Below are 24,410 nucleotides of genomic sequence, written 5' to 3'. Positions count from 1 at the left end.
TGAGCCCAAAGAAAAATGGTTTCATGCCTTCTTAGGTTGTTTGCACGTGTCTGCAACAAAACCCCAATTTGCTTGCCATTGGGTTTTTGGGTTTCTCTCAGTATCTCTAATACAGTGCTGTACTTGATGATATCTGTGTCTCAACTCTTATTTTCTCAAGTTCTTTTTTAGGCGAAGTCCTGTTTATACAAGGAGAAGATTGAGTTGTTTTTGTAATAAAGTTTTCGTCTTTTTGTTGCCAAGAGAAGAAAAGCAGAGATTTTTATAGTGTTAGAAAATGCAGCATATCAGGAGATGCAGTGGTCCTTTGAGATCTCAAAAAGGGTTGTCTTTATTTTTGGGCAGAAAAATTCTTAAGAGAGTACCTGATGTGGGTTTGGCGGCCTTTTCAACATCCATGGTTGCACAAAGAGGTGCACTTTGCAATTCAGTCACTAGGGTAAATATTTGACCTTTTCCTTTTTTTCTTCTTTAGTTTCAGTTTTGTACCTTTGAGACATCGCGACTTGCCCTCGGAGTTGAAGTTGGTTATTTTACAGCATTTCCTGTGGTTTTCAATTCAAATTTAGCTTGTGCCTAGTATATAATTATGGTTGTTTGAAGAAATTTGCTGTGGTTAAATATTGAATACAATAGGACTTGAATATGACTGTAGTGGTAATGTATGTTTCCTCCATTGTATTATGACTGAGGTATGCAATGAGACCTGAATCCTTTTGAAGTCCTTGTTATAAAGCATCGCCATGAATGGATTAACCTCCTGGACAAAAAAATTACCATAGCTTCCTTTTCAGATATGCCGAACTTTCTTTTGGCTCTTGGCCTAAATAATGTAATGCAAAATGACATCCTGGAGTTGTAGATTTTTCCTGGTTCTGGCCTTTTAAAATGAATCAGTGATATTAGAAATATTCAGCTGGCACAAATGAGAGAGAAGCCACACAAATGCTCTTTCTGTTTATAACTTTCCTTGTCCCTTTGTGTTTTATTATAAAACTCACTCCTCCTTCTTCCCCCCTCCCCATATGTTCGCTTTATATGGATCTACGAATTCAACCATCTATTCAGTTCTTGTCACAGCTGCCCTTTTTCTAATTGTTGGCTCCTTTTCTCAACTTCGTTATTCAATTACTTCTGGAAATGTCTTATCAATAAACCAAATGGTTAACAGTTGTTATGATAAACTTATATTAGGAAGTAGTTATTGTTGGAAACTGTCTGCGACTCTGCTGTATTCTATAGCTTAAGTCCAATTATAAGCCTGTTAGTTAAATGTGATGTATTGGTATTTGATTGAAGTTATGTTTTGATGTTGACAAAGTTGCCAAAGTCAGATTACGTGAGACATTTTAGTGCCAATGCCAACCATTTGACTAAGGTGAGGTAGGTGGCTTTTTCCACATTCATTTTCCCTCAGCTTGTAACTGCAGACTGATTTTTTTTCTACCTCTTTCTAATCTGCAGGACATACTTCGGCATAATGGTCAGTGAATGTTATGCTCCATGTTATTGAATCATTATGTTTGTGTAATTCTTATATACCCAATCTGGCATAGTCTTCTCTCTTGTTGGTGAGAATTGTCCCTCTGCCTCTTAGGTTGAAGTTTTAGTAAAACACCATGCACTGTTTTGAGATTTCTGCCTGGGTCCATGGTAATCATGGGAGTTTTTATTTTGCTAACTGCATTGCTAATCCTAGAGCTCTTTTTTTTTTTTTGCTTGGAAGAGAATTTATACAAGGACCAAAGATCTTCTAATACTGATCAGTTTTGTTGGTTGGTCTCAGTGTTCTGATAGTGAGCCCTGGCCTCATCTACTGCTCCAGAATTTTTTTATTTTGGCAGAAAAGGAGGTTTCAGGGTGGTGCAGTAAACTACCATTCTGAAGTTTTCACTGCGAGTTGCCTTGTATTTTGCACATTTTCTGATTTAATCTGTTGCAATGCAGATGCTTTAGCCTTCTTGATAAATGTTTAATAAAAACAGATTTTGTTGACTCCTTGGATGTCTCATCGAGAGTTTAGGATTAGGAAAAATACCTTAAAAAGAATAGTATACGATAGATTACTTTAATTCCGGGTCCTGCAAGAATTAATTGAAAACTTAACAGTTTTTATATTGTGTAACCAACTTAAAGGCAGGAAAAGACTTGTAGGCATACAAGTCATATAATACAGTGTTTGGTGCCATAATTTTTTTTCCCGCAAACAAGGTGCTACAAGTTTACTGACATTTTAGTGTTCAACTTGCATATCCACCGGTTCTGGAGCAAGGTTGTTTTGCTTATTGATTATCTTTGTGCAAATTAATTCTTGACAATAAGATTTGGCAGGTATCCCTGCTATCTATGGAGGTCAGCCTAATAGAGAATACTTGGTTGGCCTTAGGTCATCCTTTCAAATCATGGAAACCCATGGGGAAAGCACCATTAATATTTGCTTTGCTAGATCTTTCGCATCGAAAGCTTCAAAGAAAGAGACGCATAAACAATCCGAGGTTTGAATTCAAATCAAAGTTCAAGAGCTTTCATGTTTATGTTCTATCCACATCCTATTGGGTTGCCTGATTACCGTTGAATACCTGAATGAATATTGTGTTTGACAATTCTGTCAACCATTTATCTATAAAATATTAAACTGAAGTATAGACATATTTGTATGTGGATCCTATCACTATCTGAGTGGTTCTAGATTTTCATGTAGGAAATAAATATTTATTTATACTTTACTTTTGAAACAAACTGTTTCTTTCCAGACAGAGTTTCTAAATTTATTTCCTTTGACTACTAGATTATGTACTCCAACTTAGCAGCATATGAACCAACTTGACTTAATAATTTTTTAGTTTTTCCCTTCTACTTTATATAATAGTGTCACTTTGTGTTCTTTTCAAAGAGTATGTTATTCTGGAAACTCGTGTTTTGACTCTATTGTGTTCTTTTCAAAGAGTATGTTATTCTGGAAACTCGTGTTTTGACTCTATTAACTGTGTTCTGCCACTCCGGACAGACCAAAAAAGACGTATCTACTGTTGAGGATCCTTTTGATGCTCCAACATACAATATCCCAGAGAAGCCTGTGACGTTTACAGAAGGTGCTTCCTACAGCATTATAATTCTTGCAGGACTTGGTGTTGCAGCTGCTGCGGCTTATGCTGTTTTTAAGGAGCTGATATTTGAACCGAAAGAGTAAGAGTTGACTTTTGTAATTAAATTATATGAATATGGTTAGAAATAAACTATTCGAGTTTTGTCTCCTTTTCCCTTATTCCACTCTGATTTGCACCATGGTCTGTAATAGGTACAAGATCTTTAACAAGGCTCTGAAAAGGATTCAAGATGACAGTCAGGTTTGTGAAAATTAATACATCTTTTTCTTGGGCTTGCAATTTTAAAGCACTTGTTCCTCTTCTATTTATGATGGTTGGTGGACCTGAAAATGAGACATTATGTTACAATGGGACAATCAGTTGAGGTTGCCTGTTGTGGAAAGCCCCTGAGTATGTAACGGGGAGTCCCAAAGCAGGAAGGTCAGGCCTAATATGAATAAACCATGATAAACAAATAACTTGAGTGACTGATTATGTAGTTAGTAATAAATCATATTGCTATTATCAATAGTCATTTGAAAATAAGAAAGGCAGTGGATGCTTTGGTTCAAGCAGTCTGGCACAGTTTATTGGCAAAACTAATATAGCGAAATCAAATTCTTAAGTCGATAAAACTTAAAGGCAAGATGCGAAGTCACAAAACTGTGAAGGGGGTTGTGAATGTTATAGACAGAATCCAGAAAGATCTGGTGGTAAATGTTTATAATGGTTCTCTCTGGCTACTAAGCTTTGCTGTTTTTTCTGTGTTGATATCCTTATTGCAATTTTGTTGTTCACTTCAGATTATATTTGCTTTGAATCAGGTCAGAGTGAGAATTGGATCTCCTATTACAGGTTATGGTCAGGAAAGTAGAAATCGTGCTGCTCGCCAACGTATTCCCAATAGGATCTTTACTGATGAAGATGGTGTAGAGCATGTCCAGGTAAACTGTGAAGCATCGTAGTATCCAAGTGAAATCTTGTCTTTGTATCCAAGAAAATGCAAAAGATTCAAGGATTGTGTATAACATGTGTGAATTATGTCCTCAGTCTCCTTCCCTTTTAAAGAAGAAATAAAGTGAAAAATCTACTAGAACAAATTATGGATAATTTTGATGTTTTGTGTAATTTCATATCTGCTTACATGTTGCCTCATTGAATGCAGATCAATTTCTATATTCGTGGGCCGCATGGTGCTGGGAAGGTTTCTGCTGAAATGTTCAGAGACAAAGTGGACAAGCAGTGGAAATATACATATCTAATTGTGGAGGTCATGCAACCTTCACGATCCCAATTGATTCTGGAGTCTTATATGCCAGCGCCAGTGGCCACGTAAAACATGTACATAAGTATGTCATAGCTTAGACAAGGTTTCTTTTGTACCAATTTGATCTGGAATGGAGTCCCTAACTCGTGTCAATAGACATGAATAATTTCTAGACATTCTAGCGAGATTGATTCTTAGTTTTCTTTAGAGTTCCAGTTTTATCCTTCCTAGCTGATAAATTTTTTTGTTCACTGAGAAAGCAAAGATCTCTAAAATCTGATTGGTTGATCACCTTAACTGAAATGGTTTGGTTGGCTGCGTACGGTGTGTGTGTGTATGTGTGTTTCACTTGTTTAGCTCCATTGCATTATTGTAGACACTAGTGTGAATTATGCATGTGAGTATGTGACCTTTAGCCCAGGTGACCGATTATTATCTGTTCGTTTACTGAGGAAATAAATGCCGATTTGAATGGTAGCTGGCGATTAGGTTGAGTTTGCTCCCGCCTGGAAGGGGATGGATTTAGAGGAGACTCAAACTTTGTGCAGCGAGGGTCTCATGAATCCTAACGAACCAGTAATTGCAACGAAGAATATTTTCTTTTGCTAGAGCCCAAGTAAAGTTGTTGAATGACCATAGCACTTTCTTTTGCTAGAATTTGTCCGATGGTATTCTGGAAAAATAAATAAGAAATGGAAGCAGAGACGGTGGAGAGGATAAAAAAAAAACAGAGAGGAAGAGTCAACGCTTTTGCAGTGTATTGCAAAGTGCAAACCATAAAACAATTTTTCATTTATCTTAATTGAAAATTTCAAGTCTCAGAAACTCTCGATTAAGTTTAGTTTTTCCATTCGTTTTTTTATCATGGATTCAATCTCAATCTAACTTTTTTTTATGAAACAATACCTTTTTTAGGAAACTTATTGTTTTATATTAAATTAAGTTGATATCCTTAAATAAGTTATCAATTCTCTGAAAATCAATTCTTGTTTTTAGAACCTTTTAGGATATTTATTTGAATTCTAAATGTAATTCTTGAAATTCAAATCAACAAGCAAATCAAGGGAGATTCTCAAATTTGCTACAATAATATCAAATAAAAAAATACTATTTCGAAAATACCCTCTCTTTTCTCTCTCAAAAACCCTCCACCACTTCTCTTCACTGTTTCTGGGTTTATGCATTATGGTTGATTAAACCCAAATTTAAAATTTTATGGGTTGTTAGTTATAGAAATTAGATTAGGTTTAGAAAATTTATATTGGGTTTGCTTGGTTTTTTATTTTTCTTTGTTTAAAATAATATATATATATATATATATATATATATATTTTTATCCTTCAATATTTATTTAGTTATAGACTAGATTCTGTTCTTTTTATTTATTTCTTTTATGTAGAATTTTTTGTTGGTCTTAAAAATAACTCTAATTATTTCAAGTTTTTTTTACTTGTTGTTTTTTCTTGAGTTTTTTTGGCTAATTCTTTAATTTGATATTTTTTTCTAACTACATTCTTCAACATCTAGAGTAATTTTTTTAAATAATGTATAAAATTATAATTATTTTTTAATTTCATAACTTTTATTTTTTTAATCTTTTAAATTTAGTCCTCATTTCTCGTAGATGCTAGGTCGTTTGGTTGAAGAATTTTTTTTTTTAATGATGTGTAGACACTTAAAATTTGCACCACCCCTTCTGCAAGAAATTTTTTTTAATGATGCACCCATGAATTATCTGGCTATGGATATGTCAGCCACAAACAAACCTCTCAACTACCAATCAAATTAAGACTAATCTGAAGGTCCATATCACCTCATGTGAATGTGATGAATTTGAGCAAGAAGTATATAGTATAATGCTATGCAGATAAAATATATATGATTGTTCTCTATCTACCACCAACAAATTAACATCAACATTGAATTCAACATCACAAAATTCAAATAATGACAACCCCCATTAAGTATTACACGTGGGGGTTTTTTACCATACAAGGCTACATTATTCATCATCGGCCATAAAATTTTATGTATTTTTTAATTTTATCCTCAGCTTGTTTTTTCTTGACTATTTAGTTCTAATTAAATATCAATTAATTTTGATTTTTTATAAAAATATGAGATTGAAAAAAAGAACCGAAATGAAAAAGGTGTCAAATATAGGTGGCATATCATAAGTTTCACTAAAAATGCACTTCTATTCTTGAATTTTAAAAATCACACAAATTATATAATTTAATTTTGGTATAAAAATTTAGTTTTGTTATTTTTTAGTCATTGGTTGAGAGGAAAGAGAGAAAGGTCGTCAGATTCCTATTGTAAAGAGAAAAAAATATCGTTAACACCGATTTAAGCCACTAAACAAACAATATTATGGTTCCACTTGATGAGGGGAGTTTCATAAATAGGTGTTTTTTACCTTTAAAGTTCATGAAAAATAGACATGAGCTTGGGTTGATTTTTGAATTCAGGTTAATTTTAGTTTTTAAGACTTTTTTTGAGGTCATGAATAGATTTATCACGATTCGTATAGTGTTTTAAAGGTGTTTTTAGTCAAAATGGGTTGAAAAACAGGCTTTTGAATTAAAAAAAAACTTAAACCCCGATTTTCTAGCTATCATAGTGGCTGGAATCTAGGCAAATAAAATAGTATGTCGTCTAATTGTTTTTTTCAAAAAACATTAGGGCAAAAAACAGTATCAAACAAAAAAAATTAAGGATCTAATTACACGGGCCCTAACAAAAGCCAAGCCCATTTGTGTTTGGCCATTGCTTTTTTTTTTTCTTGATTTTTTTAAAAATAATTATTGTTTTTTATGGTTTTTTCTCTAAATTTTATTAATTTAGATTTAAATTAATACCCCTTCACTCTTTTATATTTTTGGAGAGCCATTTTTAAATGATGATTATTTTTTAGTTATGAATTTGAATTTGAAGAATTTTTATGATTCATCTATAATTTTTTTTTATCTTTGGTATGGATGAATTTTATTTTTGAAAATAAAAAAATATTTTCAGATAATATTTCTAATAAATGCAGCCTTGCATGATTTTTTCTTTTATTTGATCAATTTAATTTGTGTTTCTATTTCTATTATCATTTGCTTAAGTAAAAAGGTTATTTTGATAAATAAATTTAGCAAACACAACTGGGTAAATATCCCGCATTTCAACATTAAATATCTTGATCTGCATTTGTTTCTCGATTTTTCAAGTTTTATTTTTAGGTATTATTGATAATTTTTCATTTATTTATTCGCATAGATAATTATTAATTTATTTGAGTACATATATGCATATAAAAATTTATTTGAATTTAAATTTTTTAAAACTAAAAAGATATATAAAAAAACCTATATATATATATATATATATATATAAAATAAAATAAATTGACTTGTGGTGAAGAGTGAGTTATATACATGGTATGTAATAAACTAAATCTCATATTACAGTTTCATGATTTTTCTCCCTGGAATTTCTAATCGCACCCACATTTAAGAAATTAAAAAAAAAAAAAAACCATCAAATTATTTCTAAAAGGCAGCAAATCATCTATCAAAATGTATGTATGTAAGTCTTAGTGGGCCATCCATGAATCATCTATCAAAATTAATGCCTCCAAGACTGTCATTTTCTTAATACTTTAAGAAAAAGTTTGAAGACAAGAGGAAGGTACCGTTGATTCTACAGTTTCCACTCTCTCTTTTTCTTTATCCATTTCTCAGCCTTTCGTGTCCTTTTGCACCTTGTAGTGTGAACATAGCAAATCAATGGACTGGAAATGTGCACGAACTTTTGAATTCCATAACTGCCCATGAACAGCTCATCTATTCACGAATCATACCCCTGAAAACCAACGAAACAGCTCACTGATTTCTTCTCCAACACGACTCGCCCCCAAACCATAATCTCCGCCACCGGCAATCTCGCTCCGGCCACTGCTACCGGGAAATAACCTTCCAGAACCTCTAAAAGATGTCGTACGTGAAGAGAGAGAAGCAGACAGCCTATCAACATATTCTCTTAACAAACTTCCTCTCGCCGAAGCCACTTCCGCTGCCAGAATCGGCTCCTCGGACAATGTCAGACCACCCCCGCGACCACTCTCCTTCGACATACTCCTTCTGTGCGATTGACTGATAGTAACCTCTGATTCCTCCTCCACGACATAATCAAACGAACCAACTGAGTACGAGCTCCGATCCTCGTCTGCAACGGCGGACGCTGTGGCTGTAGAGATAGAGGACGCGGGGTTAGGAGCAGTATGTTCTCGACGGCTAATAGAGCCAATCTCAAGGCGGAAGCTATCACCACCACGAGCGTCACCTTCAAGGAGAGCTTTGGCGAGCTCTGATTCCGAAAAATGAACACGAGACCGGCAAAGAGGACACGATTGGTTAGAATTGAGCCATGTTTCAATGCAATGTGCATGGAAAGCATGACAGCAGAGCGGAAGCAATCGCAGGATATCTTCTGGTTCGAACGTCGACAAACAAACCGCGCAATCGCCGCTGGAGATTTCAGGGGAAGAGGATGGTCTGTGTTTGATGGAGGAGAAAGAGAAGAGAGGGAGTGAGTCAGAAACGGAAGACTCTAAATCTTCCGGCGAAACACGATGGTTGTTGCTACTAGAGAGGCGGTTAGAGGATAAGGTTGTTATTGTGGTAGCTGCGGCGGTGGTTCTAGAGGGAGAAAGGTGGCGGAGGGAACGACGGCTTAAGATACGGATGAGGAAGCAAAGAGAAACAGAGACTAACAGAGTTACGGAGAGGATTAAAATGATGATCAAAATGCTTGAGTTTAGGTTCTGAAAGGGCGACTTGATGCCTCCGCTTGTATCGCTGGCCTCGACGGTGTTGTTTAGAGGGATAAACGAATATGGAGGAGCGGACATTTTATAGGCTGATAAAATGGGCGGGTTTGGTTTTGACAAGTGCGGGTGCGTATAAGATAGTAATATCCTCGCGAGATGGATTATGGTGGTGGTGGTGGTGGTGTATAGGAACAAAAACAATAAAAAGAGCTAGGGGAGTGGGGTGGTGGTGGTGGTCATTCACGGCATGGGTTTCCCCTGCCGAGTCATTGAATGGAAATCTCTTGAGTAAATAAATGCTCGCGGTTCTTAAAGAGGAGGCGGGGGGGCTGTGTCGTCCAGCTCTGCCCTCCGTTATAAATGCAAGAAAAAAGAGGGCTCTATCCATTACAAAACTCCTACTCCCAAGTAAGTAACTAATGACTATTAAATAAGATAATGTTCTTTCCCAACCTAGAAATCTAACCATATAATATTATAAATAGTATTGTTTTTATAAGAAAAGAAAAGAACAGAAGAAGCATGCAAATTAAGGTTTGTTGAGTGGGCAATCAGATTCCAATCCGATCAAGCAGGATTTAGTCATCATCCTGTGTTGGAGTGTAAGACTAATCATCCTAAGAAAGTATTTATTTTTGTTTTCCCCTTGCAAATGCATCAATTCTAGTTTAAATTAATCCAATTGCGGAGAGATTCACCTGACATCAAAATATTTGATGCATTATTATTAATGTAATTAATAGATGGAGGTTAAGTTTTTATATATATCTCGTTTATAATAGTTATTTTTTAAAGTTTCGAGATAATATTTTTTATTTTTAATATTAAAATATTAAAACTATTAAAAAAAATAATCTAAAACAAAAAAAAATTAAAAACAATTTTTATTGGGGATTAATGATGCAGGATATGAGAGAGCATCATTCTATTGTATAGAATAACAGATGAATGTGTAAAAGTAGCCTGACGAAACCATCATCTGTTTTCAATAATATAAAAATAAAAAAGAAAAAGAGATTTATTTATTTATTTATTTATTGGGTGGGGGGGGGGTGGGATCTTTCTCTTTGTGCACGCCGCGTTGCTTCAATCACACTCTTGGCATGCTCCTGAAAACAAAAACAAACTGAGCAATGCTCCATCTGACAAAACATTCCCTCCCGCCTTGTTGGTTGCAGGTGTGGTCTTGTTACCATCAAATATAAATTAGTTCCACGAATCTGTTATGAAATGTTTTTTTTTGTGGTCCCTTCACCTAAAAACACGGAAGAAGACAAACCACATTGGGGTGTTGGGGGTGCTTGAAGAGAAGGATCTGCATGTCAAACAAACTAGAGCTTTTGATTCACTTAGTTCACTATTAATGCTAAAATGATGGGTTTTAGCTCCTAACCAACTAGATTGATGGCCAGAATTACGCTACGATCGAACTGGACCAATTTTTTTAAATGAAAAACTTGATATATTCAAGTGTTAATACAATTCAAGAATATTAAAAAAATAATTAAAATATTTAAAATATTGTCTGACCGTAATGCCCCTGCTTCTAACGACTCTTTCGTCAACTTTACAAGATTCAACCCTGTAACTTTTAAGTATCTGGGCATTGTGCATTTACAGGCATGCTCCATCAGTTTCCACAAACCATTTTTCCACACATTAAAATTATGTTAAAAATATTTTGTAACCATCATTTTAAAAAAATCATTACTTTAAATAATATAATTAAATCATAATTTTCTTGAGTATTAAATCATTTCTCTAAATAAATTTTATAATAAAATAATTAATAAAACCAATCATATATAAAATAAAATATTTTCACCAACACAAAGTCAAAATATAACATAGTTGAAAATAAAAAAATAATAATTTTATCCCAAATCCACATTTTTTTATCATCTAATTCTCACTATTTCATTATTAAATCTAAATTTCTTTGAGAAGATCAATTTTCATTTCACTATATCATATTATCATGTATGTTTTAGTCTTTATATTGATTTTTTTAATAACAATATTCATTAATCTTTATAATGCTAAATAACTCACTTGATGAGTAATAAAATTTTTTTAATATAAATCACTCTAGAATTAATTTCATTCAATTCATAAAAAAAAAAAATCTAACCTAATTAATTTATTTTTTTATTGTTACAAACTATTAAATTGTACGAAAGAATTTACTCTCTTTCTCTTTTTGTTTATATTTCTCATTTTTTTTAATTATTTCTACTTTTATATTTTCTAGTTTTCAAATTTAATGATAGGAATTAAGTTGATAAAATCAATGATTATTGATTTTAATGTAAGAATAAAGACTGAAATTACTAGGAAAAACAAAACTTAGGGGCTCAGACATACCAAAAATCCTATTGCAGGCACCAAACTTTCCATAACCTTATTCGAGGCCCTTTGATAATATTAGATTTCCAGAACTGTTGACAGCATATGATTACACAGAAGGCTAAACTCTAGGTGAAAAGCATAAAGAGTAGGATATCAAAAGGAAAAAAAAAAAAAAAAATTCCTATTATATAAACTTGCCTTGTGGTCTCGAGGAAAGACTACAGAGCATTTCAGGAAAAAACCTTGCTTTATTTACAAGTCTTTATACTCATGCATCAAAGTGATGTGATCTCTGGGTTTGAGGCTGGACTTTCAACATTTCCCTTGCAAACACCGTCTCTGCAGAGAGGGCATACACTGAGAGCCGACAAAAGAACAGTGAGAACTCAACTTATAATAAGCTCAGGTGAACTAAAACAAGAAGGATGGTAGACTGGTAGTGATAGCTTACCCGTGTATTTCCTTGAGCCATTTGTCAACACATGACATGTGATATTCATGAGAACATGGGAGAACTCGAATTTTATCTCCTTCCTCGTAGTCAACCAAGCAAATGTGACACCTTCAAACAGAAGTAGTTATTTTTACTAAATACTGATCAAAGATTAATTGAGGAGAACAAAAAATAAGTTCAAAAGGCGTTTGAAAGGAAGTGAACATTGCTATAAACAGGAGCATGCATGTTGATTATTCAGAATCGTGACCGGTAGATAAATGATCTAAGTTCTTGATTTTTGCATAAAGTTTCATATAATTGATCTGCAGGAAAAAACAAAAAGTACATATAAGTATGTTTACTACTAAGGCCTCCTGTATAGATAGATTCACACTCCTCTAGTCCTATTGAATGAAGTGCCAATCAAGAGAACGGAAGGGTTGACGAATTCAGAGATAAGAGAAGTGAAAATCAACCTAGAGGCACCAAATGCTGTCCCAGAAGCGCAGTGATGTAGAGAGATATTGCAACAAAAGTTATGTGTAATAATTCTCCACAAAGCTCAAGTGTTATTCCATTCAGGAAAATTTGAGTTTGAAGGACAGCTTTTCAAACACTGTAGCTTACTTGGCAACCATCAATATATATTTTTCTGTTCCATTTCCTTTTTATCTATACATTTTTTGCTTTCACATTTTGATCAAGTAAAAAAAAAATTAATTGTTAGCATGATCCTGCACTACAATTCACATGGTCAGAATTGTTTTTACCAATTCACCACTTATAAAACAAGATTCAAAAAGCAAGTACAAATGTGGGGAGAGAGCATGTCTCGGGTAGGTACAAGAAGAATGGTAAATCTTTCTCGCGCTACCACTTTCGTTGTAGCAGGAAGTGAGGGGTTCCAGGAAGGAGGAGAGTGAGAGAAGCGAGGGAATTATTGTTAATGCAAGTAAGTCTTGGATTATTTCCTCGAACTTTTACTTTTTCTGCAGTGTATCAGAGCTACAAACACCAATATTATTTAAATCCATGAATTGTTTTAGTTATGAAATCCTCTTAACTCAACGTCCTTATTACAATACCCAAGCTGCCTTTTTTCTCCATAAATCAAATCAAAGAAAGATGGCAACACAAGTACATGCATATTCAAATGAAGAAAAAAAAAACTAGCACTTACTGTTGTTCATGCTGTGCCACATTTTCAGTTCCCTGGAACTTTTCATAATTCTTCAGAGGAAACGAATTTACAACAGCTTCCGGAGCAGGAAGTGAGGGCATGGAAGGTGATAGGGACAGGCGATGGTGATGGATTTCCTCTAAAACCTAGAAAATAAACGTAATAAGAAACTATGAAAAAGTATGAGTATAGGACGACTCTGCATAGGTGATGATTATGAACATGCTTCGCATTAGACAAATGTTACAAGCCCATATCCATTCCATTTCACAAGTCTTTACATGATGTACCTGATAATTTAGTACAGCCAAAAAGGTTTATAGACAGTAGTTGCCATGGAGGAACCATTTGAGTTTATGTGTATCAATGCTTTCAGTAAAGGAAGACATGCAAGTTAAAAGATGTGATTTGCACTAAACATTCTCCTATGGAGAAAGAGAAGCTAATAACATCACACAATGCAAGCTGTTGACACTTCTCAAGGCAAAGAACTAGCAGAGTACCTCAAAAATAGTAACCTTAAAAGAATGCATTTACCTCAGAAAGTGCACCTGCCAGCAGAATTATTTGTGAAATACTTGGATGGCTGCTGGACTCGACAGCCACAGAAGAGGATTCACATGAGCATGTACCATTAGGATGAAGCCCAGCTGGACACAAGGAAGTTTCCCAACCTAGCTCATCACGTACATCATGGAAGGTTTCTCTCTGAAATAATTAATGGAAATGTAAAAAAAATAAAAATAAACAGGAAGTAGCAATCTATGAAGCATAGGCTGGTAAAAGTAATGATAGGAATTCTAAATCAAATGAATTGCATGCGTCAAAGAACCTCTATTTTGATAAATTATTGATCATATGACCCAATGAGTTTTCTGTAGACAGAAAACTTTCAAGGGTCTATTGCCAATTTCGCCCATAAATAGCTCAAGTAAGAAGGAAATGTATAAACAAATTACCCTTGATTGCCATCGTCGTTCACTCCTGTGATGACTTCTAGTGCCAGGATATCTAGATTCGCGACCAACTCCATCGAAATGCAGATCGCCACCAAAATCAAGGAGCCATCTGTCGTGAGATCCTAGATCATCAGCATGACTAGTTGTAAAAACTATGGTTGGGGAATCTCTATTCCTACTCAAATTGCTTCTTGAGAAAGCATCCCAAAACATCCTTCTACTATTTCTTCTTGCCTCATGGTTACTAATTTCTGCAAAGCTAATTGACAAAATGTTGGAATGCATGTTCACCACATCAACAAGAAGCACTCTTGCAGCTCTTGCTTCTCGTTCCCTGTCAGATGAGAGAAATTCTGGACATGGTTGTGGAGATAACAAGGAAGCAGGAATAACAGAATTTGTATTAGACAAATCCATATTTGCATCTGAAATGGACTCCCCATTTAAATCCAGGTTCCCAGAATCCTGACCCACAACGCCTGCCACTGCTATATCATCAGAGACAGATGCTGTTGGTGTCTGTTCTTTTACAGAAGCATTCACTGCATGGGCTTCCATAGTACTGCCAATGATATTCACCTGCTGAGATTGTGACTCGCTATTTTTAAAAGCAGAAGTATCCTCAACAATACCATTACCACTTCCAGATAAGTCCCCACTTTCAGCACTGGAACTACTTGACCCAGTTTCCAAACCAAAGTTAGAAGATGAGGCCGGCTTGGAGCTTGCTGACACATCATGAAAAGTAGATAAATTTTCAAGAGATCCTGCCAACGATTCATCCATATGATCACCCATCTGAAAGTCAAAATCAATCTCAGAATTACTCCATTACAAGATAGTTCAGTCAAACTTTCGATTTCCAAGGTACTATTTTTTTTTAATTTAATATGAAAGAAAGAAAGGAAAAGGGAAAATAAAACATCAGAGACCCACTTCAAGATTCTATATTTTGCTTCCGTTCATTTTTATATACTTTATTCTAACATTTTTTTTTTTTTTTGAGCAACCACTGAAAAATAGATAACTAAAGAGAACCATCAATACTAAATTATATTCATCAGTCAGAAACGAGAGAATCCTTTAGCACTAAACTTCAATTAAAGAACTTCAAATAGATTCAAAAAAAAAAAAAAGGGAGAGCTAATGGAAAGGGAGAGAAATGATTGTTAAAGAACCTCGATAGGAGACTGAGAAGCAGAACCACCACAAAAGACAGAAGCAAGGGCTCTGCGCTTGAACCTGTTAGTCCCTGACCCAGATGGGGTTGACCCCTTTAACCTGCTGCTGCTTGAACCCATGTATATTTTATTATTTTTATTATTATTATTTGAGCTGGAGAGAAAACACAAACAAAGAGCGAAAGAAAGACTGAATGTACAGAGACAGAGGAAGGAAATAACAGAGACGAAAGCACAAGACTTTACCAAGAACCACTTGTAAGCAACCGGGCCCGCTGATGTTGATATCAGACGGTCCAGTTCTACCAAGAGACATTTGAGAAAAACTTTAAGTGGGACCCATCATAGCTTGGATTTCTACGAAGCTTACTCTGGCTTGAATTCGAAGCAGCGCCAGCACAGGCAAAGAATAAATTAAAGTGCCAGTACTTTAATGACTCGCTTTCGCTGTCATTTTATCAACTACTGAGAAAATAACATGGAGATTTACAGCAAAATATTGTATCCTTGGAATGGTTTTCAGCAATTAAGTTTTATAATCCTACAAAGTTTTTAACGATGTTTTTATTTGTTGTATTTGCTTAGTTTTTTTATAACAAGAACAAGAGAATGATTTAACAACTTTTATAAATTAAAATAGAGGTATTTTTAGTAGAAATTGAGAGAGACAGAGTCAACACTTTGTACGGCTAAACATTATTTTTTTTATGATGCTTTTATACAAATTATAACCTTGAGCCCTGTCATAAAGCTTGATATTGTTCATCTTCCTTCCTGTGAGTGTTAAACAAATCAAATATAACTTCTTCTTCTTTTTGACACAAAAAAAAATAGCGTTGAACTCCAATTGATCATTAACAAAGAAATGCTTAACAGTCAAATAGTTCTCTCAAACATTAATCAAGCTCTTATAGAAAGAAGTATACTTCTTCTTGGTGATCTACTTAAACTTGCATAACCAGATAGTTTTCTGTTTGTTAATGAACTGTTATCCATAAGAATCTTTCTTGATTTTCTTCTTTCTTTGATTTAGTCTCATTTTCCTCATCAACTTTCTCAACATCAGCCTCTATTGTTTTTCTTTGATCCATCATCCATATCATACTCAACTTTCTACACGATTCACACTATAACTCTTAATCTCATCATCAAACTCTCCATTTTTAGAAAATTCAGAAACCAATTCATAATAAACAACATTCTTTTTATTTAAAGAATCAAACTTTAGTTTATTTTCTTCAAAACTCACTCCATATTTCTCTCCGAAACTAATCTCCTATTTAGCTAAAGAAGAGCATTTTACTTCCTTGAAAGTATTTTGATACATTATAGTAGGTTATTGATGTGATGAGAATTGAACATAAACATTCATTTCTTTTATGGTTAGCTGAATGTTTGTATAGTATTGGAGAACATTGATAACTGAATGAATATCTTACATTTGGAGAGAAGAATGGACGGAACAGCTAAAACATGTCATTTTCAGAAATTTCATACCCTAGATTATGAACATGGATAACTTTGAAAAGTTTAGTCATTTTCAAGCAACCCTCCTTTAAAGAAGTTAGGCTTCGATTGTCTTCACAATGGGCTTTTGCTTGGATTGCTTTTGCTTTCCGAAACACAACATTAATTTCTTGAAGTTCTTGACAAATGCTTCACATTGGTTTTTCAAATATTCTTCAAATATCTTGTTGTATTCTTTCGAAGTCTTCGCCATGTTGTTTCCCACCATGTTTTTTCTTTGATTAATGTAATTTCTTCAAGATTGACCAAGGATTGTTGGCTCATATACCAATTGTTAAGGATCTTCCTTAACAAACTATGAGTTTTAAGAAAATTTGAGGGACAGAGTTGAAGAAATTGAGAGATGGAGCTAACAGTTTGTGCTGCAAAATTGATCAATCTTATTGCCTAATGAACATGTTATTCTTTACGATGCTTTTATGCAATTCATTCCAGTTGCTAACTGTTTCTAACTGCTTCTAGCTAACTGCAATCACTGACTAAATCTGCCATGTGTTCAAGACTACTAACTAATTGTAACGAGCTTCAACTATCATCATTGCTACTGATTTGCAAGCTTCGACTACTGTGATACTGCCCTGCTGCTCCAGCTTGTTTACTTGCTTATTCTCTTAGTCCAGTAGTTTGAGCTTTCGTAACAAAACCTTCGACGATGGACATGGAAGAAGATTAATGTCTTCCTATAAATTGATGTCTATATATGTATTCTGTCAAATATTACTGTAGATGCAGCCTTCATATGTAATCGCTTACAAGTAGTATCAGTTCGGGTTTACCACAACTCTAGTGTCAAATATTACTTTATGCTAACCTTACGTGGCTTTGCTAAAACATTCTACTACAGTACAAGCTTAATTTTCCTTTGCTTTTGGTTTTAGCAACCTCTTTTAACTTCTCTACTCTCGCTCATTGCTGTGTGTGGAGGAACCACGCTGCACCCAGAAACTTGAGAAACACGTCTGAACTTTGAAGCACTACTACCTCTTGCCTGACCAGGCATGAAGCAAAGTACCATAATAAATCACTCGCACCGGATGAAATGCTGGCAATTTTTCTTCAATTAATAGTACTTCAGGACGTAAATCATAGCAGTAACAAATTAAAAACCCGGGGTGGAAGCAATTTCTCGATGATTAAATTCCTTTTTCAGAAAACAGTGATCAAAGGCCAGAATCAAGAAAATGGTCGCGTAGAAACACATATGAGAGTCTAGTTATCAAAGGGTAAGCAAGAGCTTGAGGGGCACTTTAATTTTCACCCTGCAATGATGATGAGCAGTGAGCACAACAGACATGCGGAGCAAATGATAGTTGATAAGCAAGTAGATATACAGAATTATCTGCGCAACTGCAACTAGGAAAAGAAGATCACTGATTTGGTGGTGCTCTGCGCGGGAGAGATTACGGATGAAAAACACAAATGATAAAACATCAATCAGAACGAAACAATAAATATCCTCAAAATTGCAAATCTGGATCTTCCATCGTTGGTACCGGTAACAGAACAAAATCTAGGATATCATAAAGAGAACAGTAAAGAAAAGAACAGCATCCATACATTCAATTAATCTAAAGACTGATAAAACAGCGAAGGTCATCGCCTATAGGTCTATTAAATTCCGGCACCATCACATCATTAGAGAAGCCAGCTTCTTACATTGCTGTAAAAGCCTTCTTTGCACCACCAGAAGATCCTGCTGGGATGACCTTCAACACATTGAACCTCACTGTCTTGGACAATGGCCTGCAATACAAAGAACAGAGGTGCGTATATAATGATTCTGCAGTGACTTTTGACTACTGCCAAAGAAAATTAATTGGATTAGATAGAGAGGAATGATGACGAGAACAGACCTGCATTGACCAATGGTAACATGATCTCCTTCTCTGATCCGGAAACAGGGGGAGATGTGAGCTGGGATGTTTGAGTGCCTCTTCTCATATCTAAACAATAGTCAGCAAGACAAAAAATATCACTTAGTACACAGCGGGGGGGAATCAAGTAGGTGGCATTTTATTGAAAGAAACCAGAAGAAAAGGTAGCAGGACTAGGACTAAAGTAGAAAACATAACAAAGCGCAAGTCCTTGCCTCTGGTATTTTTTGACCCAGTGAAGGTAGTTCCTCCTAACAATAATGGTTCTGTTCATTTTTGCGCTGTGGCAAGTACCGGCCAAGATACGTCCTCTGACAGAAACAGTGCCAGTGAATGGGCATTTCTTATCAATGTATGTTCCTGTAAACAAAATATACAACCTTGGTGAAAAAAACACAACTTTCAAGGGATTTTAAAACAGAAGCCAGCAACGTGAAAAAAGCACCGCGGAAAAAAGAGGCATCATTTTCCTTCTCAGCAAGTATCATCACTAACAATTCCATAATTTCTATAATGATCAATCATCTGGTGAACCAACTAGCAATGACATCAAGAATGCTTGTTAAAAAATTCAAAAGACACATAACTGCCCCTGAGCTGTTCAAGGCCAGGTTATCTCAAACCATATCAAAGGATGCAAAGGAATCATCCTGTTGTTACAAGATCTAATGAAGTTTGAGCATACAATACATGAACCTGCCAGCAATGAGCAAAAACTGCAGCTCCGGCACTCCATTAGATAGTCAACAATCTGAACTCTAATAAAGCAAGCAGGCTGACCCCACAAGTTCACAGATAATGCTCGAGATACATCCCTGAATTCAGGACAACTTTTCATACCAACAATGATTCAATGAGCAAAAGGCTACCAATGAGTAAAATCTCCAAGTGAATAAAACTAGGAAACTCCAAACAAGATGATTGACAGATAGAGATTCTGCCAACCATATTGCCTCGCATCCATGGGCAACTTAACCAAACAAACTAAGAAGTGAAAATCCATGGTCACATAAAGGCTCTGAGCAACCCTGTATGGCAACAGGACCAGCAGGATTCTAGTTATAATTAAAAGAAAACTGGCTGCAACATTGAGTTTTTATTGAATTTAACAACAAATTCTCTTTCCAAAAATATTAAACCCAAAAAAAATATATAGTACAATCTTGCAAAAGCGAAGCACGCTACTACATTTTCCAACAAGGGTAAAAGAGCCAGTATGAGAGTAAAATAATGAAGAAGCAAACCTTCAATAGCATCTCTGGGTGTTTTGAATCCCAATCCAATGCTTTTCCAGAATCTATTTCCTCCCTTACCAGGCCTCTTCCCCTTTCCAGACTTCTTCGAGCTAAAAAATAAAAACATTAAAGCAAACACAGTAAACAACATGAAAAAACATAAACATGGCAGAATACGTTACCTCAGGAAAACCCTGGGCTGCTTCAAAAATGCCTTCTCCGTCTACAGATGATAACAAAAACAAATCAGATCGAAAGTAGATTCAAAAGACACGGCGCATGATCTCATAAGTAAAGGGAAGACAGGAGCAGAGGGTCTACCTGCTCAGCCATGGTTGTGGTTGTTGATGTGCTGCTGCTGCCTTGCTGAGAGAGGAGTACAAGTTGAAAAACCCTAGCCTGCTAAATGAGGATGAGTGGTGTGTGCATTTTATACTTTCTATGGGCTTCCTACTGGGTTTTGGATTATGGGTTCAGAGATATAATGCAAGTCCAGCCCAGTAAAGTGTGGGATTTGTTTTTATTTTTTCATCAAGGAGTTTTGGGAAAACCTCAAATACACCCCAGCCCAACTATTGGAGTGGTATAGATTTTACCCCCGTTTGTTTTTTTGCATTACTTTCGGCCTACAACAAATTGGACTTCTCGATTAGGTCCTTTGATTATAATTCATTAACAAACAATGTTAGGTTACCAATAAAACGGTGCCATTTCTTATATGAAATAAGTACGATCTGGACATCGATTAAAAAATGGCATTAAGAATTTTTAAGACTCAGGTGGAAAAATTGACAAAAAAAAAAAAACAAATCTGGGTGCAATATTAGATGAGCATTTATTTTAATTTTAGCGACAACATTGTAGCTAGTATCCAAGAAATTTCATTAAATTCATTTAAATGCATGTAATTTTTTTCTTCTTTTTTATTCAGAATAGATTAGGTGGTAGAGGTAAATTAAGAATTGATAATTATGCAAGTATTTCTACGAATGCATTCTGCACTTGAATCGGGTTTTTTATACATGTTTTACTTATCAAGATTATTTTTTATTGATGTTTCCTTTCTAGAATGGATTTTGACTTTTTTTTAGTAATGTTAGATGGATTAAAATTTCATGATATACGGGTCATTACTTTGGTTTCTGGATGGAGGATTTTAATAAAAAAAATAATATTATCGGAAACATATTTCTAATTTATTCTGCTTGGATGTAAGAAATTTTATAATATTCTTGTTTTTTAAATTTATTTAAAAATATATATATAACTATGAAAAACAATTCTAGATGAAACTAATTTTTGAACTAGTTAACATTTATAATTATGTGTATTTTTTTACCAAATTCTAAAAATAATAAATTAGTCATGTTAGATTAAACTTATTATCCCCTCGCTTAGGTGAAAATTAGATGATATGTTCGGGTGCTGATGCGGGCTTATAACATGCTTGTGTGTTGTCGTGGACTTATAAAAAAAAATATATTAAAAAAATTATATGGAGAAAGACTATTATAATCTACAATGTTTTTCAAAAAAAAAAAAGCTACAAATATAATTTTAGAAAAAAAACATATAAAAATGAAATGAAAAAAAACTATGTAGAAAAATACTGTAACAATCTATAGTGTTTTGTGAGGAAATATATAGTTGTAATATTAAAAAAAATAAAATTGACAAAGACAATTAAAAAAAATTCATAACAAAAAAAACCATGTGGAGAATGATTGTAGTAATCCACAATGTTTTAAAGAAAAAAAAAAGTATAAAGTTAAATTTTTAACCGGCTTAATATTAAAAAAAATAGAAACAACAAAGATAATTTTTAAAACAATCATATAAAAAAACAAAAATCATAAAAAAAAAAAAACTATGTAAGGAAACCCGATAGCAATCCATAATGTTTTATGAAGAAATCTACAGTTGTAATTCTCAATCTGCTCAATATTATAAACTAAAATCAACAAAAATATTTTTGGAAAAAATCATAAAACAAAATATAAAAAACCATGTTGGGAAACATTGTAGCAATCCACAATGTTATTTTTTTAAAAAAAACTACAAAACTAAATTCTTAACCATCTCAATATTAAAAAAAAAATCGATAAAAATAATTTTAGAAAAAAACATGTGAAAAAACATTGTAATAAAAAAAAAAAAAACAATGTAGAGAAACACCATAACAATCATTAATGTTTCAAAAAAAAAACTACAAAATTAAATTCTCAACAAGTTCAATACTAAAAACATAAAGTATGAATACTTAAGAATATAAACTATGACCCTTTTACTTGATTGGTTCAAGGGATATAGCCCCTAAACCTTGTCATATTGGTTGAACTAAGGGGTTTGAAATGTCGTTTCCTTGTGGCATTAATAATAGGAGATAAATAATTTTTACATAATATTAAAGAAAAATAAATATCTCATACATACATTAACAAGAGACAAATATCTTTTACGCAATATTAATGTTAATGAGAATATAATAAGCCATTAAAAGATTTTTATACACCTAGAGGTGTAGAAATATGAGTATTCATGACCTTAAATATTTTATATTAAAAATCACAAGAATAAACAAAAAAAATCTATTAGCCAAACATGGGTTTAACACTGTACAAATTCAAGTAAGCATGGGCTCGATGATCATATTGGACTCACCATGTAGCTCAATCCAAGAATATTTGGTCAAATATCTTGTTAGATCTATGTCTACGTGCTCAACATGTAATTGAATTTAAAAATGTTGGACTTGCCAGCTTGTCAAACTTATGTCAACTCTGGATCAGCACACTGCTGGACTTAGCAGCTGAACCTAGTAACACTAGGTTTGGCAGCTTGGCAGACCTGTGTTCACCGGGACTTGGCGCGAAGTTGAATCCAAGAACGTTGAGTCTAACAGTTTGTCAAACTTATATCCATTTGGACTTACTATATAACTGAATCTAAGAACGTTGGGTCTAAAAGCCTCCCAAATTCATGAATATTCAAGCTCATGACGCAGCTGAACTTAATGATATTAGATCCGGAAGCAAATCAAACTCATGTCATATGGTTTTGTCATTCTGTTAAGCTTATGCATGTTGAATTATCATTTTATTTTTTTATCCTTTTTATATATGGTTTTAGGCTAAAAAATAAATTTAAAAATACATTGATGCTTCAACTCCGAACAAGTACACATGTAATATTTTGGGAGAAAAGAAATATAAAAAGAACGAGAAGGTCTCTTAAAGTGATTCGATAAATGGAGATAATAAGTTGATGATTTCTTTCACTACATTCTACAATGTCCACATAACTAATTAAATTAATGGATTATTAAGGCATTTCATAAATAAAAAACATCATTATTCTCTAAAAAGAATTACGCATAAAAACATATAAAAAAACCCAAATTAACTAATGCTCGCATGAAAAAATCAGATTTTTCTGGCCCTTGAATAAATGTGATACCATGTTTATTCTTCTCTTATAAACACCATTGTTCACAGGTACCATGTATATTAAACCCCGGAGAAAATAAAATAGAAAATCCATGAATTATGTAGAAAAGGACCCATATAACTTATAAGATTGATTCTAATTGCTAGAATCAAATAATCACAAAAACAGGCACAAGCTCATAACCCAACACATAAAATACAAAAATACTAATGCCGCGATAACAAACCAATGAATTTCCATAAGAATAACCCACGCAAATTATCCAGCTTTTAAATAGCCTAGATGGCAAAAAAAATAATCAATCTTTCCTACAAAAATGCCGAAGCCCGCAACCAATAAATTCAGAATTAACAGGAACAAAAGGTGGATAAAAAAACCTGGCAGGAAAATAAATAAATAGAAGAATGAGAAAAGCTATTATTACCTGAGTACCGTTAGGACACCCAAAGGCCTTTTCCTTGTCTTCGTTAAAACGTCCTTTTAACTTTTAAAAAAATGTTTGTAAAGGCGACCTATAAAATAATAGCACAAACATGTAACTTCAAACTTTATACGTTTTATATAAAAATTATCTTTTTTAAAAAATTTATTTTTGGTATTAACAAGTAAAAACATAAAAAAACATTAAAACTAAAATAATTTGAAAAAATAAAAAATATAGTTTAATTGCAATACCAAACACTGCCTCAAGATACATACTTTAAATTTCAAAATCATAATACTAGATTTATTACCCGCGCTTCACCGCAAGTTGAGCAATTTTTTTTGGTGTAAAAAGATATTAGGGTAAAAAACATCAAGTACTGAGTGATTAGTTCAAATGATAATCTAAACAATACAAAAATTGCAGGAACAATAAATATCATTAAAAAAAAATAATAAAAAAATTAGCTTTTAAAAAAACAAACGCCAGTGAACTTTCTAAATCTAATATAATTTCTAAAATTTGCAACTCTTTAAATCCTAGACTTGATTTTAATCAAAAAAACTTAACTCTCACCCAATATAGTCTTGAATGATGAAAAATATGTATAAAAAAAACTGCAAAGGCAA

The 24,410-nt window shown here is 33.8% G+C and overlaps 4 protein-coding genes across 4 annotated transcripts; 1 reads left to right on the top strand and 3 right to left on the bottom strand.

The window, feature by feature from the left end:
* Positions 1-95: 95 nt before the first annotated feature.
* LOC118042183 (probable mitochondrial import inner membrane translocase subunit TIM21) lies at positions 96-4,656 on the top strand. The gene is made up of 8 exons (XM_035049785.2): positions 96-439; positions 1,322-1,378; positions 1,465-1,483; positions 2,332-2,495; positions 3,008-3,186; positions 3,299-3,347; positions 3,911-4,030; positions 4,252-4,656. Exons 1-8 carry the CDS (start codon positions 278-280, stop codon positions 4,420-4,422), a joined length of 921 nt encoding a protein of 306 aa, XP_034905676.1. The 5' UTR covers positions 96-277; the 3' UTR covers positions 4,423-4,656.
* Positions 4,657-7,768: 3,112 nt separating this feature from the next.
* On the bottom strand, positions 7,769-9,675 carry LOC118042182 (E3 ubiquitin-protein ligase ATL4). The gene has a single exon (XM_035049784.2). The coding sequence runs from the start codon at positions 9,248-9,250 to the stop codon at positions 8,195-8,197; it is 1,056 nt and encodes a 351-aa protein (XP_034905675.1). The 5' UTR covers positions 9,251-9,675; the 3' UTR covers positions 7,769-8,194.
* A 1,884-nt stretch (positions 9,676-11,559) lies between these two features.
* LOC118042179 (uncharacterized) lies at positions 11,560-15,484 on the bottom strand. Its single transcript, XM_035049780.2, has 6 exons — positions 15,272-15,484; positions 14,094-14,891; positions 13,672-13,842; positions 13,135-13,280; positions 11,970-12,080; positions 11,560-11,875 (listed from the first exon to the last, which is right to left on the bottom strand). Exons 1-6 carry the CDS (start codon positions 15,392-15,394, stop codon positions 11,794-11,796), a joined length of 1,431 nt encoding a protein of 476 aa, XP_034905671.1. The 5' UTR covers positions 15,395-15,484; the 3' UTR covers positions 11,560-11,793.
* Positions 15,485-18,237: 2,753 nt separating this feature from the next.
* On the bottom strand, positions 18,238-20,350 carry LOC118042185 (small ribosomal subunit protein uS17). The gene is made up of 6 exons (XM_035049788.2): positions 20,232-20,350; positions 20,093-20,133; positions 19,920-20,020; positions 18,891-19,035; positions 18,655-18,744; positions 18,238-18,544 (listed from the first exon to the last, which is right to left on the bottom strand). Exons 1-6 carry the CDS (start codon positions 20,241-20,243, stop codon positions 18,454-18,456), a joined length of 480 nt encoding a protein of 159 aa, XP_034905679.1. The 5' UTR covers positions 20,244-20,350; the 3' UTR covers positions 18,238-18,453.
* Between the last annotated feature and the right edge of the window lie 4,060 nt (positions 20,351-24,410).

This window comes from Populus alba, chromosome 2, assembly GCF_005239225.2.
Source record: "Populus alba chromosome 2, ASM523922v2, whole genome shotgun sequence".
NCBI lineage: Eukaryota > Viridiplantae > Streptophyta > Magnoliopsida > Malpighiales > Salicaceae > Populus > Populus alba.
This window is presented reverse-complemented; position numbering and strand designations above follow the sequence as displayed.

What these genes read in the sequence shown, in the direction of transcription:
- LOC118042183 (XM_035049785.2), top strand. Translation starts at nt 278, where the DNA reads ATGCAGCATATCAGGAGATGCAGTGGTCCTTTGAGATCTCAAAAAGGG. An exon ending in CTGATATTTGAACCGAAAGA is followed by an intron (nt 3,187 to 3,298) that starts GTAAGAGTTGAC and finishes GGTCTGTAATAG; the next exon opens with GTACAAGATCTTTAACAAGG. An exon ending in GGATTCAAGATGACAGTCAG is followed by an intron (nt 3,348 to 3,910) that starts GTTTGTGAAAAT and finishes GCTTTGAATCAG; the next exon opens with GTCAGAGTGAGAATTGGATC.
- LOC118042182 (XM_035049784.2), bottom strand. Translation starts at nt 9,250, where the DNA reads ATGTCCGCTCCTCCATATTCGTTTATCCCTCTAAACAACACCGTCGAG.
- LOC118042179 (XM_035049780.2), bottom strand. Translation starts at nt 15,394, where the DNA reads ATGGGTTCAAGCAGCAGCAGGTTAAAGGGGTCAACCCCATCTGGGTCA. An exon ending in CTTCTCAGTCTCCTATCGAG is followed by an intron (nt 14,892 to 15,271) that starts GTTCTTTAACAA and finishes TTTGACTTTCAG; the next exon opens with ATGGGTGATCATATGGATGA. An exon ending in TGGCTCAAGGAAATACACGG is followed by an intron (nt 11,876 to 11,969) that starts GTAAGCTATCAC and finishes GTCGGCTCTCAG; the next exon opens with TGTATGCCCTCTCTGCAGAG.
- LOC118042185 (XM_035049788.2), bottom strand. An exon ending in ACCCAGAGATGCTATTGAAG is followed by an intron (nt 19,036 to 19,919) that starts GTTTGCTTCTTC and finishes TTTTGTTTACAG; the next exon opens with GAACATACATTGATAAGAAA. An exon ending in TGGGTCAAAAAATACCAGAG is followed by an intron (nt 18,745 to 18,890) that starts GCAAGGACTTGC and finishes ACTATTGTTTAG; the next exon opens with ATATGAGAAGAGGCACTCAA.